Source organism: Euleptes europaea, chromosome 2 (genome assembly GCF_029931775.1).
Source record: "Euleptes europaea isolate rEulEur1 chromosome 2, rEulEur1.hap1, whole genome shotgun sequence".
NCBI lineage: Eukaryota > Metazoa > Chordata > Lepidosauria > Squamata > Sphaerodactylidae > Euleptes > Euleptes europaea.
This window is the reverse complement of record NC_079313.1, coordinates 23,531,238-23,548,524: the sequence shown is the minus strand read 5'-3', so window position 1 is coordinate 23,548,524 and position 17,287 is coordinate 23,531,238. Positions and strand designations below refer to the sequence as shown.

The following is a 17,287-nucleotide window of genomic DNA, read 5'->3' as shown; positions in this document are numbered from 1 at the left end:
TGTTCAAGGGTATACGATAGCTGCTCTCCCCTGCTAGAACCTCCAAACTCAAAGCAGTTTACATCATTCTTTTCACCTCCATTTGATCCTCTCAACAACAACCCTATGAGGTAGGTTAGGCTGAGATCCAAGGTCACCCAGCAGCATTTCATGACAGAGCAGGGGTTCAAACCTGGGTCTCCCAGATCCTACCCCGATGCTTTAAGCACTACACCACAGTGTAGTGCTAGGCCAAAGTGATGGCACCCATGGTGGGTCTTAAGGATCAGATACAAGGAAGGAGACTCTAGGCTCCTTTTGCAAAAGGAACTTCGTGATATATGTCTCCATATGGTAACAACAGCAAGAATAAATTTCGCGAGATACTGGAAAGGAAACAAATATCCTGATTTACATAATTGGACGGATAAAATTAAAGAGACCTATGTATTAATTAAACTGACTTACTACCAAAATAATAAAAACACTAGAGATCTAGACATTGTATGGAATCCAATAATTTCAAGAATGGAAAATATGCTTAAAAGTTTAAAATGTGGAGATGAGGATATGTAGAGTGTTTATTGGTTTTGGAATGTTTATGGGTTTATTGTTCTGAAATGATGTATGGATTTAGTGTTTGAAATGACGTATGGATTTTTTGGAATTTTGTGGTTTTTAATGTAATATTTTTTTTTAAAGGAAGCTCCATTAAGCCATTTTCCACAGTGAATAATGGAAGGGGGGAGGAAAAAGAAGGGGAGGGAAGGGGGGAGGAAAAGAAAGAGGGAAGGGCTGAGGATATGCAATCCTCATGAAGAGTTAACAACGTTCTGATGGGATGAAGTCATTACAAGTTGATATTGCTTTGGAAAGGTTTGGTTTTCTTACCCAGATGTGGTAAATACCAACTCTCACCACAAGAGGGCACATTATTCTCCATTCCAAACTAACTAAGTAAAACTACCTGATTGAGAATTTTGCATATCAAAAATAAACATGACAATGGAATTTAATTTGTCAAACAATAATTTTTGTTACATACTGTTACATCCATTGTTGGCAAAAAAAAATATTTGGGACGTTTTAGTTTAAAAAGAAAAAGAAGGAAGGTGAGATGGTGTAGAAGTTTATAAAATTATGCATGGTGTGGAGAAGTGAACAGAGTAAAATTTTTCTCCCTGTTGCACAACACTAGAATTCAGGGACGCCTAATTAAGTTGGTAGACAGTAGATTTCAGGAGAGGAAAGGCGAAACCCAAAATAATTCTTCACACAATACATAATTAATATTATTTGGGCAGCCAAATAGATGGCTTGAAAATAGAACTAGAAACCCTACCCTACTGGATAGGTTTAGGAACAGCTAGCAGTCATGGCAGTCAAATGGAACCTCCATGTTTAGAGGCAGTGTACCTTTGAACACTAGTTGTTTGGGCTCAACCATTATGTCATACTGTTACTTTTATAACCTATTTGTCAGTCCCCCAGAAAACCGCTGGCTGGCCCCTGTTGGAAACTGGACTCAGTAGCCATTTGCTGTGATCAACCTCTGTTCTGCACAGGTGGAAAAAGCTGGGGGGGGGGCATCTTCAGTGCTTCAAAAGGAAGATGCTGGGGGTCAAGCCTCCCTAGCATCCTACGATCTCCTTTTCCATCTTCTAGAACAGTCCAGGATCTTTCTTAGCTGAAGAAGAAGAAGAGTTGGTTTTTATATGCTGACTTCCTCTACCTTTTAAGGAGAATCAAAGCAGCTTAGAATCTCTTTCCCCACTTCTCCCCACCACAGACACCTTGTGAGGTAGGTGGGGCTGAGAGAGTTCAGGGAGAACTGTGACTAGCCCAAGGTCACCCAGCTGGCTTCATGTGTAGGAGTGGGGAAACCAACCTGGTTCACCAGTTTAGAGCCCACTGCTCCTAAGCACTACACCTCGCTGGCTCTACCTGGAGATGGAAATGGGGGTGCAAAGTGCCATCACGTTGCAGCCAATTTATGGACAACCCCATGGGCTTTTCCAGGCAAGATACGTACAAAGGTGGTTTGCCGTTGCTTGCCTCTGCATAGCGACCCAAGGTGTTCCTCAGTGGTCTCCCATCTGGCCCTACTTAGCTTCCAAGAATCTGACAACATCAGGCCAGCCTGGGCCAACAAGGTCCAGGCAGAGATGGAATACAAGCAGCAAAGCCATTCCCAGGATCACTTGGGTTTCTGTGCGCTGTGTGCTCTTGAAGGTGAGCCAACCTTTGTACTGTAGGGCTTCATACCATCCCGTGCCAGCTCTCTCATGGGTCTACAGCTCCACCTTGCCCCCGGCAACCCCTTGGCTCTCCTAGATCTTGCATGGCTGCAAAGAGTTTCAGGTCAGGCTTTGTGTTGGGAGCTTCTGGATGGGAGCAGCTGCGCAACGTCCTTTATGAGGTGCATTTTGGAAGAGCTTTGTAGCTGTTCCACCATATCAGTCTCAATGTCTGACCCAGGGCCTCTGTTTATGAACAATGGCCCTGGCTCTGAGCTTGCCGATTTGCAAGCTTGGCTCTGCCTCTGTTGTCCAGGGCTAAACGCGTACAGCTCTGTATACTTTGGAGAGTCAAGCGTGTATCTAATTTAGTCCTCAGGGGGCTAGAGTCTGGAGGGTCATACTAACTATGTGTGTGAGTACAAGCAACAAGGATTTACTGGTGGGGAAGGGGTGTGTACAGCAAGCACAGAGTTCTGCAGCAGGTTGGAGACTGAGATGCTCCAGAGACGAGATGCCTCCAGACCAGAGAAGATCAGTCGTAGGAACTGAGGCTGAACACATGAACACACAGGAAGCTGCCTTATACTGAATCAGAACCTGGGTCCATCAAAGTCAGTATTGTCTACTCAGACCGGCAGCAGCTCTCCAGGGTCTCAGGGTTGAGGTCTTTCACATCGCGTACTTGCCTAGTGAGGAGCCCCGTGGCACAGTACTGCAGTCCAAGCTCTGCTCACAACCTGAGTTCGATCCCAACGGAAGTCGGTTTCAGGTAGCCGGCTCAAGGTCGACTCAGCCTTCCATCCTTCCGAGGTCAGTCAAATGAGGACCCAGCTTGCTGGGGGTAAAGGGAAGATGACTGGGGAAGGCACTGGCAAACCACCCCGTAAACAAAGTCTGCCTAGGAAATGTTGGGATGTGTCATCACCCCATGGGTCAGTAATGACCCGGTGTTTGCACGGGGGACCTTTACCTTTTTCTACTTGCCTAGTCCCTTTAACTGGAGATGCCGGGGATTGAACCTGGGACTGTCTGCATGCCAAGCAGATGCTCTACCACGGCCCCTCCCCTTAAAACAAAAACATTAAAAGCTGCATCTCCCTGTTCCTAGCTACTTAGGAATGGGGGTTGAATACATGAAGCTGCCTTATTCTGAATCAGACCATTCAAGGGAAGGATTGTCTGCTCAGTCTGGCAGCGGCTCTCCAGGATCTCAGGCAGAGGTCTTCCATATCAGCTGTTACCAGACCCTTTTAACTGGAGATGCTGGGCATTGATCCAGAAACCTTTTGCATGCAAAACAGATACTTTACCACTGAACCACAGTCCTCCTTAACAAAGTAAGGAAGAGCAAGGTTCTGTGGCATGCATAGCTGTCTGGAAGACCCACATGAAGCTGTCTTATTCTGCGTCTGACTCTTGGTCTGTCAAGGTCTGTGACTGGCAGTGGATCTCTTCCAAGTGGCAGTCTTTCCCATCACCTGCTATTTGTTTCTTTTATAAAACTGGAGATACAGAGGATTGAGGGAGGGAAGGCGGCACAGTATAGCCCCATTGGAAGCTAAGCCGGGTCGGTGCTTGAATGGGAGACCATCGAGGAAGACTGCAAAGGAAGGCAATGGCAGACCACCTCTGCTTCTCACTTGCCTTGAAAGCCCTTTGCCGGGATCGCTGTAAGTCAGTTGCGACTAGACAGCACATAAGTACATCCTGGAGACTGAAGTAGGGGCTTTCTGCCTGCAAAGCAGGTATTCTGCTTTTGAGTATTGCCTACTCTGACTGGCAGCAGCTCTCCAGGTTCTAAGGAAGAGGTCTTTCACATCACCTTCTACTTGAGGCTTTTACCTAGAGATGCCAGGGATTGAACCTGGGGCCCTCTGGATGCAAATCAGATATACTACCACTGAGCTATGGAGATTTGTGTGTGTGTGTGTGTGTGTGTGTGTGTTTGTGTGGTGGATGGTGGATTGTTGTGAGACAGGAGGAGGGGATACATGGCCAGGATGTACAGCTGGCTCTACAATTCCAAAAGCCAGGCTAGGGCCACTAGGGCTTTGCCAGAGCTGGCAAAGCAAGGAGAGTCAGACAGGAGGGAGAAAAAGGTCCTTTATGCATGGGCACTTTGACTTACTTTCTCCGCTGATCCAACTTGGTTTTTCGTTGGGGTTATGCATGAGTTTTCCATCCCTTAGAGATGACTTCGCACCCAGCCCGCACAGTGTCCGGGTCTTCCTGATCCTGCTCAAAATCACAAAATCACACATGGTTGAAAGAGACCACAAGGGCCATCCAGTCCAACCCCCTGCCATGCAGGATCCCACAATCAAAGCGCTCCCAACAGATGGCCATCCAACCTCTGCTTAAAGACCTCCAAAGACGGGGTCTCCACCACCCTCCAAGGCAGCACATTCCACTGTCGAACAGCCCTCACCATCAGAAAGTTGTTCCTAATGTTTAGGTGGAATCGTTTTTCTCTTAGTTTAAATCCATTACTCCATATCCTAGTCTCTGAAGCAACAGAGAACAAGCTAGTTCCCTCATCAACATGACATCCCTTCAAATATTTAAACATGATTAAATATTCTTCAATCACCCCTGAGATCAGCCCGGGTCAAATCATCCCCATTTCCATGCATAAGCCAAAGTATTGTCTACTCAGACCGGCAGCGGCTCTCCAGGGTCTCAGGCAGAGGTCTTTCACATCACCTACTTGCCTAGTCCCTTTAACTGGCGATGCCGGGGATTGAACCTGGGACCTTCTGCATGCCAAGCAGATGCTCTACCGCTGAGTCACAGCCCCTCCCCTTGGGCCAGTCACCCTCTCTTACCTTAGCCTACCTCATGAGATGGTTGTGAGACTGGTAAAGGAAGGGAGAGCCATGGATGCTGCCCTGAACTCATTGGATGAAAGATAGGATAAAAATGTACTAGACAGTGTTGCTTTCTCTCCCTCCCCCCCAGTTATGTATGGCTAATTCATTAAAGAAAAAACTCAATATACTATGCCATATACTCAAGTTATGGAAAATATTACCAGGTTTCATTGCTGAATGAGAATGTGATGAGACACTGTTATGACAAGATAATATTCTTTTATCATTTTCTCATTTTTCTGGAGGGATCACATTCATGCAGTGGTTTTTAATAACGTAGAACTGGATTTGGAAAAAGTGTTTCTGCCTTACCCAAACGTTTTTTCCCCTTTATCTGATAATACGTCAATTAGAGGGGTGGAGAAATGAGCAGAAAGGCAACTCAGAGAGGCTTACTCGGATCTCCCATCATCGTCCCAGGCACGGATTAGTTCCACATCTGCTTGCTTTCAGCTGCAGCTATACTGGGCCATCAGGTGCTCCTGGCCGTTCACTGGGCCATACGGTCCTATGTACTTGGGATTCTGCGGGGAGGAACTCAGGAGTGCCACCAAAAAAGACAGCCCTCTGTCAAGCCCACCCCCCATCTTCCTCCTCAGTTATGTGAAGTACAGTCAACCACTCATCTCCTGTTGTCATGCAGTGGTGCCGTTAGTGATGGACTTTGGGGCAACTGCTCAGGGCCCCAGCCCCCCAGGGTTGGTAGGGGTCCCCCGGTTGCTGGTTGTAAGCTAAAATGGGTAAGCTCCTCAAAATTCTCCCTCCCACACCTTCTTCACTCCTTCACTTTCTTCCCGAAACTAATGCATTCTGAGAGAAGAAGAGGAGGAGGAGGAGGAGGAGGAGGAGTTGGTTTTTATATGCCAACTTTCTCTACCACTTAAGGAAGAATCAAATTGGCTTACAATAACCTTCCCTTCCCCTCCCCACAACAGACATCCTGTGATGTAGGTGGGGTTGAGAGAGCTCTGAGAGAACTGTGACTAGCCCAAGGTCACCCAGCTGGCTTCATGTGTAGGAACGGGGAAAGAAATCCAGCTCACCAGATTAGCCTCCGCCGCTCATGTAGAGGAGTGGGGAATCAAACCTGGTTCTCCAGATCAGAGTCCACCGCTCCGAACCACCGCTCTTAACCCCTACACCACGCTGGCTAATAACAATCAGAACTTCAGATATGACTGATGGTAGGGGGCAGGACTCATAAGCTCAGAGTCTAAAATTACCGGTGCACCACTAATATTTAACTTACCCTCCCATTCTCTATTACTCTCTGTTGCTGATGGTGGTGATGGAAAGGGCCGTCAGGTCGCAGCGAACATATGGCGATCCCATAGGGCTGTCAAGGCAAGAGACGTTCAGACGTGGTTTGCCATTGCCTGCCTCTCTGTAGCGACCCTGGACTTCCTTGGTGATCTCCCATCCAAATACTAACCAGGCCTGATAGTCTGTTTGGCTTCCAAGTTCTGACGAGATATGTGATGCAGCAGCAAAAAAAAGGCTAATGCAGTCTTGGGGTGTATCAACAGGGGCATAATCCCATTTTATACTGCATTGGTCAGGCCGCACCTGGATGTAGACAGAACGGAGTGGGTGCAGAGGAGAACGATGAGGATGATCTGGGGCCTGGAGAACAAGCCTACGAGGAAAGGCTGAGGGATTTGGGAATGTTTAATCTGGAAAGGAGGAGGTTGAGGGGGGACCTGATTGCTCTCTTTAAGTATTTGAAGGGCTGTCACTCAGAGGAGGGCAGGGAGCTGTTCCTGATGGCAGCAGAGGATTGCAGCAATGGGTATAAATTACGGGCGGAAAGGTACTGGCTGGACATTAGGAATTTATTATTATTATTATTATTATTATTATTATTATTATTTTTACAGTGAGAGTAGTTCAGCAGTGGAATCGGCTGCCTAGGGAGGTGGTGAGCTCCCCCTCACTGGCAGTCTTCAAGCAGTGCCTGGATGAACACTTGTCAGGGATGCTCTAAGCTGATCCTGCATTGAGCAGGGGTTGGACTAGATGGCCTGTATGGCTCCTTCTTACTCTGTGATTCTTTGAGACCAGGCTAACCTGGGTCGTCCAGGTCTGTTGCTGATAAGGCAGGGAAAACATACAGACTAATGACTTCAAGACTCAGGATAAGCTATGGAACATATCCTGATGGGGAGGGGACTCAAGATGGTAGATGAGCAGGAAATACCGAAATACCTGTCCCTTCCCAGGCCAGGTGAGCTGTTGATCTAGCTGAACCTGAGCTTGGAGTTCAGTGAGAAGGAAATAAAATATTCTAAAAGGCACCGGTGGGGACATCACTGTGCTAATTTGTCACAGCACAGAAAGGTCACATACCAGAAGCTGGATCCAAGTGAAACTTTCCATGTGCACAAGGGGGATTTTCGCTGATTCCCCCCTTCCTGAGGAAGACTTCTGACTCCCACCAAGCTACCTCCAGAGCAGTATTGGGGAGGGGCATTTCAGGCTGCAGCAGAAGAGGGGAGACGGGAAAGTCCTTCTTCAACAGATGGAAATCCTTCCGTCTGGGAGAGATATGAGCCAAGGCCTTTTAGCCCGTTGCTTACAATTCATTCACCGTCCTTTCCTCTGTGTATAAAAAATCTCCTGCTGTCGGAGGATTCACTCCACAGCAAGGGCTCGGCGGCACCAAAGCGTACGCTCCAAGAAACGTGCCAGCATTCACGGTGCTGCAGGACTTCTCTTTTGCTTTTCTGTTCCAGGAGTCCAAACCTTTTGGGCCCAAGAATAAATGTCTCCACTTACTGTATATTTCCAGTGGGGAGGTGAATAAAAAGACACTGCCCCCATGATCAGAAGTTCAAGAAATGCCGGTGTTGGGTTTAGTTTGCGGTCTTGCACCTGAGCCCCAGCTCAGCTTTCCCTGCTTTGTTTCCTGCTTAGCCTGGTATAAAACCCAGGCTGGCAGTGGAGTGGGTGGCAAGCCCTGCATTACGGCTGGTCTTTGCCAACCACCCGTTACTCCCCAGCTTCTCCTCCATCTTTCCCAATCAGACTTAATTAAAGTGTTTGCAAGCCGCAGCCTGGTTTTAATTACAGGGAAATTGTCACGATGAGAATGAAATTGGCCAATCATTGTTTACAGGGGCATTGTTAGGGGAACACAGCAGGCTGCTGGAAATCATTCCCGTGCCAAACCGGAGCGAAGGCACCGCAGCGTGCGCGGAATATGCGAGCCCCGGTACGTGAGGGGTCCGCTTGGCACCGATCGTATGACTGGCTTCGCAGGCTGCAGATGTTAAGCATGTATAAAATTTCTGAGCGCCAACAGATGGTTGCCAACCTGTTTATTCATGGGTTATCCAGCTCAGCACAAAGGCCGTCCTGGTGGGTATCCAACAACGTGGACTAATATTGATGATATTTTTTGTTCCTCAACAGAGCTCAGGGAGGCATGAGTGATGTATTTCTCCCCTTTGCGTGCTCACAAAAATCCCATGATATAGCGATTGGCCCGAGATCCACCGATTTGCACATTACAGAATACACAGAGCGGGTCTTGTATATAACAGTCATGCATGAGTTGTCAGTTCACCTTACTTCTTGTGTGTGGGATGCCTGATTTAGATTGCGGTTGTGGTGTGTGTGGAGAAATACAATAAAATACAATTCTTTATTACGGTCAATGACCAGCACAAGGTGTGGAGAAAGGGACTTCACCCTCCCTTCCCCCACAATTTTCTCCACATGCAGTGGTCTTAGAGGTACATTGTTTGGCCTGTTAAGGAAACCCTTGTATATACCTGTGGGTTTCCCCAACAGATCCCCCCCTCCCCGGACTGTTTCATGTCAGGCAAATGGCGTAGGAGAATGCTGAAGGCCCAGTTGAACACATGGCCTGGCTGCAATCCAAATTGCGCACAGGAATGAAAGAGAACCTACAACTCATGTGCTTGCAATACAGGTCACAGGGTGGGAATGTTGGGCCCAACTTGTATACTCTGTAATGTGTGAGGAGGCCCTTGAACTCCCTTCTCAATCAACCACCCTATCTAGTATGCCACCCTGGCTTTAGTATCAGAAGAGCTGTTTACTTACCTGTGGCCAGGTGCAAAGGAGGACAGGTCTCCCGTTCCTTGAATTGTTAAGCATAATATTGGTGGAGTTGGTTGTAAGAAAAGTTTGGGTTTTGTTGGGTTACACAATCGACGCTATTCCAGGTCACCACAGCCAAGGTGTGGCTTCCTTGTTCATTGTGGTATTCCTCAACTGTGCGGGGTGGGGGGGAAGGCAAATTAATCCAAAAAGACCCTCCCCATGGCATGCTGAAGACAAACTATGGTCCAGGAGCTATGGGATATTGCAGATGATGGAGAGTCACTTAAAGAAGGTCAGAGGGAGATGGGGAAATTGGTCCACTCAAGCCCCCAAGAGAATAATGCTGATGCTCCATTAGGATCCTGAAGAAGTTCACCCAGTAATGAATGACAAAAAGGGATTGCTCAAATCCATGTACTTTGGAAAAGCCAGACAATAAAAGAAATGTCCATCTTTCCTCTCTTCAGTTGTGTGCTTTTCTTGTACAGTCTACATCCTGCCAGATTGCTGTTTTCATGACTTGCGTTTGAGATGGTTTTATTTCAAGTGGGGCTAGGTATATACAGAGAGAGAGAGAGAGAGAGTAATGATTTGAACTTGGTGTTGTTGTTTTTACATTATCATTAGTTGCCTTGAGCAGGTCTCTGGAGAAGTGGAATACATACATACACACACACACATATATGTACACTACCACCAAACCTCTAGGTCTCTGGAGAAGTGGAATAAAAAATCTTCTAAATAAACATACATTTATAAGGGGGAAAGGCTATATATATATATATATATATATATATATATATATACACACACACATATATACATATATATATACACACACACACATATATATACACACACACACACACACACATATATGTACACTACCACCAAACCTCTATTGACCCAGACTTAAAATAGGTATAAATGTGTCCATTTGTGTCCATGCTTGACCGTTCATGAAAATATAAAGTTCCAAACAGCTGTGATGCGTTCGCTGGACCAATCCTTTATGAGTTCCAGGAATCTCAAGCTGCCTATGATGGCCAGCCACTCTTTTTGGGTGCCGTCTTAGTTGTCATGAAAATAAAATGGAGGAGGTAAATGGCATAAGGCCTAATATACATTCTTCCTAAAAAGCACAAACATAGTTACAAATATAACCAGCGCGTAACGGTTGACGTTAGTACATTAAATGACCAAAAACTGACCAGATGCATTTCAGCCCTTTACAGGCCTTCCTCAGTGGTCATACATACCCAATTTTACACTACGCATCCTGACATAGACGTTGTATTGAAGTGCTCCTGTTTTATTATATTAGTAGCCAATGATAATAACACAGTAGGAGGTTGAAAGTTTAAAGCAGTGTGTTTATTAGGCCCAATATACATCCCGGGTGGAAACTGCCCAGAGCGCAGGGCAATATACACACCGGAACAAAGGATTGCAAGAACCGTTATCACTTCTGGTCAGGGGCGTGACAATTGCGTAGATTCAATGCCCGTTGGGTATCTACTCCAATATCTCATTAGAATAGCCTATAGCTATTGCCCGGGGCTGTCTCTAAGCAAGCACTTGGTCTTGTGATCCACATTCCTAACAGTGAAGGTAAGACACTGTTTTTCTCTACTGGGGAAAGCCCGTACCAGGCAAGTATGTAATCCGTTGGCTTCTTATAGTTGCGGATGCCAACGTTCCCAAAGCTTCCATGTGTGTGCAGAATATATATGTCCCCGATGCTATGCTCTATACCTGAGCATAGTGTGTGTGTGTGTGTGTGTGTGTGTATATATATATATATATGTGTGTGTGTGTGTATATATATATATATATATATATATATATATATATATATATCTGATTTTATATATATATATATATATATATATATATATATATATATATATATATATATATATATATATATAAAATCAGATTATATCTTTGCTAAGGCTGCTAAAGCGTCATCTTATTAAGAGTCGGAAGCTAGCTGTTTAATTTGAAGGAAGTTCCCTTCATTATTGGCCGGACTTGTTTGTAGGTCATTGCCCCCCCCACACACACACACCATCCATTCCAATGTGGGGGAGGGAAAAGGATGCACATTGGTCGCCAGGCAACTGCCAATTGCCTCCTCCTCTCCCCAGAACAAAACAACCTGCACAGGGCGAGGTTAGCAGATTGCAACTCGGAGCTGTCAGATCTCCCCGTCCCCCTGCTTAAAAGAGATGTGATTGTGGGCGGTGATGCAGCGGTAGCTTCTCCACACCCCCTTAATGTTCTCACCGCCTCCTCCTGTGGACCAGAACTGGGCTTGTTGTACCTGGTGGGGCAGGAGGCTGATAGAGGAGACACTGCAGGCATGTCTCGGCACGTCTCTGGGGCGCAACTTAGCCACCTCTGTTGAGAGCAAAGCACATCCAGGTGTGTCTGGTATGTCTACCTGCTTGCCTCGGGGGAAGGAAGAGTAGTAGCCACACATGCATTATACGTACCTTCTTTCGAAAGCTGGGTCGTTGTGTCTTTAAAGATGATCCACATCTGCTGCTTTGTATGACCAGCCTGGGATAAATGCCCTGTCCTGAATGCTTTGCCCATTTGGAAATCAGGGTTTACACTGATGGAGAATGGATCAGAGTATTCCTTGGTTAGGGTAGGATCAGGCTGATGGGAAATTATCCCCTCCCGCACTTGTACACATTTTGAAAAGCTGTTGAGATTACTCACTGCTGCCACCAGAGCCAGCGTAGTGCAGTGGTCAGAGTATTGAACTAGAATCTGGGAGACTTGGGTTTGAATCCCCAGTCTGCCATTGAAGCCTGGTTGTTTTGTTTTGTTTTGGTTTTGGTTTTTGAATTTTTAAAATTGTCATTTTAACAGGACTTCACAAAGAATATTAAATCATATACACAATATAGCATGTGAAGCTTGGCATTCAAAATTACAATTCGATGGCTAGTTTCTTTGGATTACATTACTCTTTGTTCTCCACATATTCTTCCATATCTGTTAATACATTTATGACATATTTAACCTAAATCTTTCTCTTTCTGTCTCAACTTAATTTAGTTCTATTCCAGATTTCTAACTGTATAATTTAAAAAAGCATTTTTTTAAATTATCAAAATTCAAAATTCTGAAATTGACCGATTATGTATTAAAGATGTCAATTTTGCCATAGTTACATACTCAGTTAATTTATTAATCCATTCATCTAAGTCCAGATATTTCTTTGCTTTCCATTTTGCTGCATATATCACTCTTGCCGCCGTCACCATGTACTTAAATAGTTCTCTATGTGCGCTTGATATATTACTTGGCAAAATATCTAATAACATGCTTTTCGGATCCAGCGGAAACTTGATTTTTAATATCTTTTGCATTTCATCATGCATCATTATCCAATATTTTCTTGCCTTCTTACATGTCCACCACATATGATAAAATGTTGTGTCTGTATTATGACATTTCCAACATTTCCCATCAAAATATTTGCTGGCTTTTGCTGTATCTTTAGGTGCCGTAGAAGCTTGCTGAGTGGGTGACTTAAGTAGGGTGGTCACATGCTCTTAGCCATACCTACCTCACAGGGTTGTTGTTGTGGAGATAAAAGCCACTTTGGGTCGTCATTGGGGAGGAAAGCAAGGTATAAATAAATATAAATAAAAAACCAAGTGCCTCTTGCTGTTGAGGTAGTAGCCATGAATATGGCATCTTCCAGAGAAAAATGATCATATCTTGCCTGATGGGCAATTTTGTTGTGGATTTGGAGATTGGTCTATTGGCTGACATACTAAGTGTACTCAATTTGCACTTAGAGAGAGAGAAATGGCTGAAAATGTGGTAGGTACAGATAGATGGGATGGCACCTTGATCCAAGAGGAATGGTGGGGTAGAAATATTCCCATAAAATAAAACAAATGATAAATGCTACTAAATCCTTTCCCGGACCTTGCTTCCTCTGCCAACAAGACCAGCCTTGTGAGAGGGCAGCTGCACACCTCAGAAGATCAGAATATTCTGACCAAAACAGAACGATAATTTCAATCCTTTTATTTTTCACCAGCTCGTATGGCTAACGTCCCCCCAGATGCTGTCATTCAGATACTTTATGCAAACTACAGTATTTGTGAACCTTTATTTAAGCCACATGCAACCAAGGAAATCTCTTTTTGCGCAAGAGAACTATAGTTGTGAAAGGGGTTGCAATGGGGTTTGGGTAGAAAGGATGTCCCGGTGGATTGTGCTTTTGTGTCGCCTCCCAGGGGATCTGCTATCAATCCTAGACCAGACTCCTGTTCCATTAACAACGACATCAAAGGCAGATAATCGACATCCAGCTTCTTTCTACTCCCCCTCCACACTACGAAAAGGTGCAAGTTAAGGCCTGTTTTAAAAGCGTCTACAAATCCAAAATACCCAAAACATTTAACAGGCGCTGCAGGCATGTTTTCAGAGTGGCTTCCCACAACTTCGCTCCTGAGGGCTAGAGACGTGCACTCTTTAATTTAACCCACAAATCCCAGAATGTGCTTTATGTTGCCGTTTCTCTGCTTCCCCTGCAGAGAATTTGCTCGTTGGAAGGTGAACAACTTGGCATTGGAAAGGAAAGATTTCTTCAGCTTGCCTCTGCCTCTGGCTCCAGAATTCATCCGCAACATCCGCCTCCTGGGGCGCCGGCCCAGCCTCCAACAGATCACGGAGACCCTGATCAAGAAATATGGGACCCATTTCCTGCTCTCCGCCACCCTGGGAGGTGAGTGCTCTGCATTCTCTCGTTGCGAGCTCGCTCGGTTGAACCCACACGCCGTATCCCCAGCTGGCGTCTCATAGCCCGGAGCCGCATCAGCTGAGCGCTCTGATTAGGTGTTTTATTTTTATACTTACATGTATAATATTTTGCTGTGTACGAGCAACATCTGGAATCTCGCTGGAACGGGGACAACTTTGCCATTGTGACAGCTGCAGGACTGCAGGCTATCTGATGAAGTTGGTCCTTGCTTATAGGAAGCCCGGGCTGTGGGGAAACAGTTACAGCCAAGCAGCAAGCACATTTGCAGCAATGTAAGTAGGGCTGCCAACGGGCCTGGAAAAAAAATGTCCTCTCCTTTTTAATGGAAAGAGACCTGTGGTGCAGGGTGGTAAGCTGCAGTACTGCAGTCCAAGCTCTGCTCACTACCTGAGTCCAACCCGACGGAAGTTGGTTTCAGGTAGCCGGCTCAAGGTTGACTCAGCCTTCCATCCTTCTGAAGTCAGTAAAATGAGTACCCAGCTTGCTGGAGGTAAAGGGAAGATGACTGGGGAAGGCACTGGTAAACCACCCCGTAAACAAAGTCTGCCTAGAAAACGTTGGGGTGTGACATCACCCCATGGGTCAGGAATGACCCGGTGCTTGCACAGGGGACCTTTACCTTTTTTTAAAAAATGGAGCTTCAATAGGGTGGGGAAGGAAGGTGGCATGGTGTAGCCTGATCTCGTCAGACCTTGGGATCCGTGCAGGGTCGATAGTTGGAAGGGAGACCATCAAGGAAGGCTCCACAGAGGAAGGCCATGGCTCCTCAATTGCCTTGAAAGCCCCTTGCTGGGGTCACCATTAGTCGGTTGTGACTTACTAGGTAAGGTGAGGTTACTAGGCAGCCAGTGTGGTGCAGTGGTTAAGCGGTGTACTCTAATCTGGTGAACTGGGTTGGATTCCCTACTCTTCCACATGGAGCCTACTCTGTGACCTTGGGCCAGTCACAGTTCTCTCCAAACTCTCTCAGCCCCACCTACCTCACAAGGTGTCCGTTGTGGAGAGGGGAAGGGAAGGCAATTGTAAGCTGATTTGTGTGTGTTTGTTAAGTGCCATCAAGTTGCCTCCAACTCATGGCGACCCTATGAATCAATGTCCTCCAAAACGTCCTATCCTTAACAGCCTTGCTCAGATCTTACAAATTGAGGGCCATGGCTTCCTTTATAGAAGAAGAAGAAGAAGAGTTGGTTTTTATATGTTGACTTTCTCTACCACTTAAGGGAGACTCAAACCGGCTTACAATCACCTTCCCTTCCCCTCTCCACAACAGACACCCTGTGAGGTAGGTGGGGCTGAGAGAGCTCTAACACGGCTGTAACTTGCCCAAGGTCACCCAGCTGGCTTCGTGTGGAGGAGTGGGGAAACCAACCCTGTTCACCAGATTAGCCTCCGCCGCTCATGTGGAGGAGGGGGGAATCAAACCCGGTTCTCCAGATCAGACTCCACAGCTCCAAACCACCGCTCTTAACCACTACACCACGCTGGCTCCTTCTCTTGTTGTGTCTTCCTCTTTTCCTACTGCCTTCAACTTTTCGTAGCAGGATTGTCTTTTCCAGTGACTCTTGTCTTCTCATAAAGGGACCAAAGTACAATAGTCTCAGTTTAGTCATTTTAGCTTCCAGGGTCATTTCAGGCTTGATTTGATCTATAACCCACTGATTTGTTTTTTTGGCAGTCCACAGTATCTGTAACTCCTCCAAGCCAGTTTGAGTCTCCATAAAGGTAGAGAAAAGAACCCTGTGGTGCAGAGGGGTAAGCTGCAGTACTGCAGTCCAAGCTCTGCTCACAATCTTAGTTCGATCCCAATGGAAGTTGGTTTCAGGTAGCCGGCTCAAGGTTGACTCAGCCTTCCATCGGTCAAATGAGGACCCAGCTTGCTGGGGGTAAAGGGAAGATGACTGGGGAAGGCACTGGCAAACCACCCCATAAACATAGTCTGCCTAGGAGACGTCGGGATGTGACGCCACCCCATGGGTCAGGAATGACCCGGTGCTTGCACAGGGGGCCTTTACCTTTTTAAAGGTAGAGAAAAGTGGGGTATAAAAACCAACTCTCCTTCTTCATCTTCTTACCTCCATGCCCTGAACAGCTTCAGCTGGAAGGAGCCTTAGTGTCCCCACACTCTGGTAGTGGAAAAAGTGTTCTGTCTTCAAGGGACAGGACATATTTCTCCTGGCCTGTTGGCAATCCGAAACATAAGTTGTGGTGAAACTTATATGGAATTGCTGCTTTGTACCTTAAACCTGTGCTGTTCGTTATACGAAGGGGCTGTGCTGAGCTACAACCAGAAGAGGACCCCATTTATCTGTCTGCCACGTTTTTATCTCCCTCCTTCCCCCAAGTAGCTCAGGGCAACATACCTGGTTCTCTTTTCCTCCATTTGAGATTCACAACGACTCTGCAAGGTCTGAGAGGGAGTGACTGGCCCAAGGTCTCCCAGCAGTCTTCCTCAGTAGAGTGGGGAGGTTCGAGCCTGGGTCTCCCAACATCCATGTTTGACTCTCTAACCACTGCACTACACTGCTCTAAACGATCCTCAAGATGGTAATGAAGCTGAAGTCCCACCAATCATGGTGTCACATGGTGACAACTGGCATAGTGTTGCTTACAGCAACGTTGCCTCAGTCCCAAACATGGAGCTCACCAGTCATGGTGCCATGCCTCTGCCACACCCCTTGGCAGCCTTCCTGAGAAAGCATCAATCCTCAGGCAGCCAGGCCACCTCTGTATTGCAGATGATGCCCCGTCCATTCTATCAGCCAGTGCCTCCCATTCACTCTTCACCATTGGTTTCCCTCTGACTCCCTACAAAGTTCCTCCTTCCTTATTATCTATATGAAGATTTCCCTTGGTTATCTAGGAAAAGGATACGCAAAAGAATAAGTGCATGTGAGTGTGACATTAAAAATGACAGTGTTCAGAGCCCAGAGAAGTTTCAGTCTCCCCAGGCTGCTATTAGTTGCCATTCTCTAGCAAAAGAACTTCAAAGGAAGAATCCATTGTGAAACTGCTGGATTGGAATTCATTAGTCTGACATTCTCTACCAAGGACGTAAGGATTTGAGGGTTCCTCAGTCATTCATGGTATTAACCAGCTTATCAAAACAAGAAGAATTACGTTATAACCAGTGGTTGCTATTGTAAATGGGGTCTGCATTTACATACGAGGACCTATTCTGTGCATTTGATGAAAGCTTCTTCTAGGACAAAATCTTGTTAATCTTTAAATTGTCAGAATACGTCTGGTTTTGGAGGTGGGGGCTTGCTACAAAAGATTAACATAGCTACCCCACCTAAATCGAAATGTAGTTTGGAATATATAGAGAAGTATCCAAT

The 17,287-nt window shown here is 46.1% G+C and overlaps 1 protein-coding gene across 1 annotated transcript in view; it reads left to right on the top strand.

Moving 5' to 3' along the window:
• Nucleotides 1-17,287, top strand: part of BRINP2 (BMP/retinoic acid inducible neural specific 2) — a 57,363-nt gene that overhangs the window by 15,328 nt on the left and 24,748 nt on the right. The window contains exon 2 of the mRNA XM_056844968.1: nt 13,726-13,916. Coding sequence (XP_056700946.1) covers nt 13,726-13,916 — 191 coding nt within the window. The remainder of the gene's footprint in view (nt 1-13,725; nt 13,917-17,287) is intronic.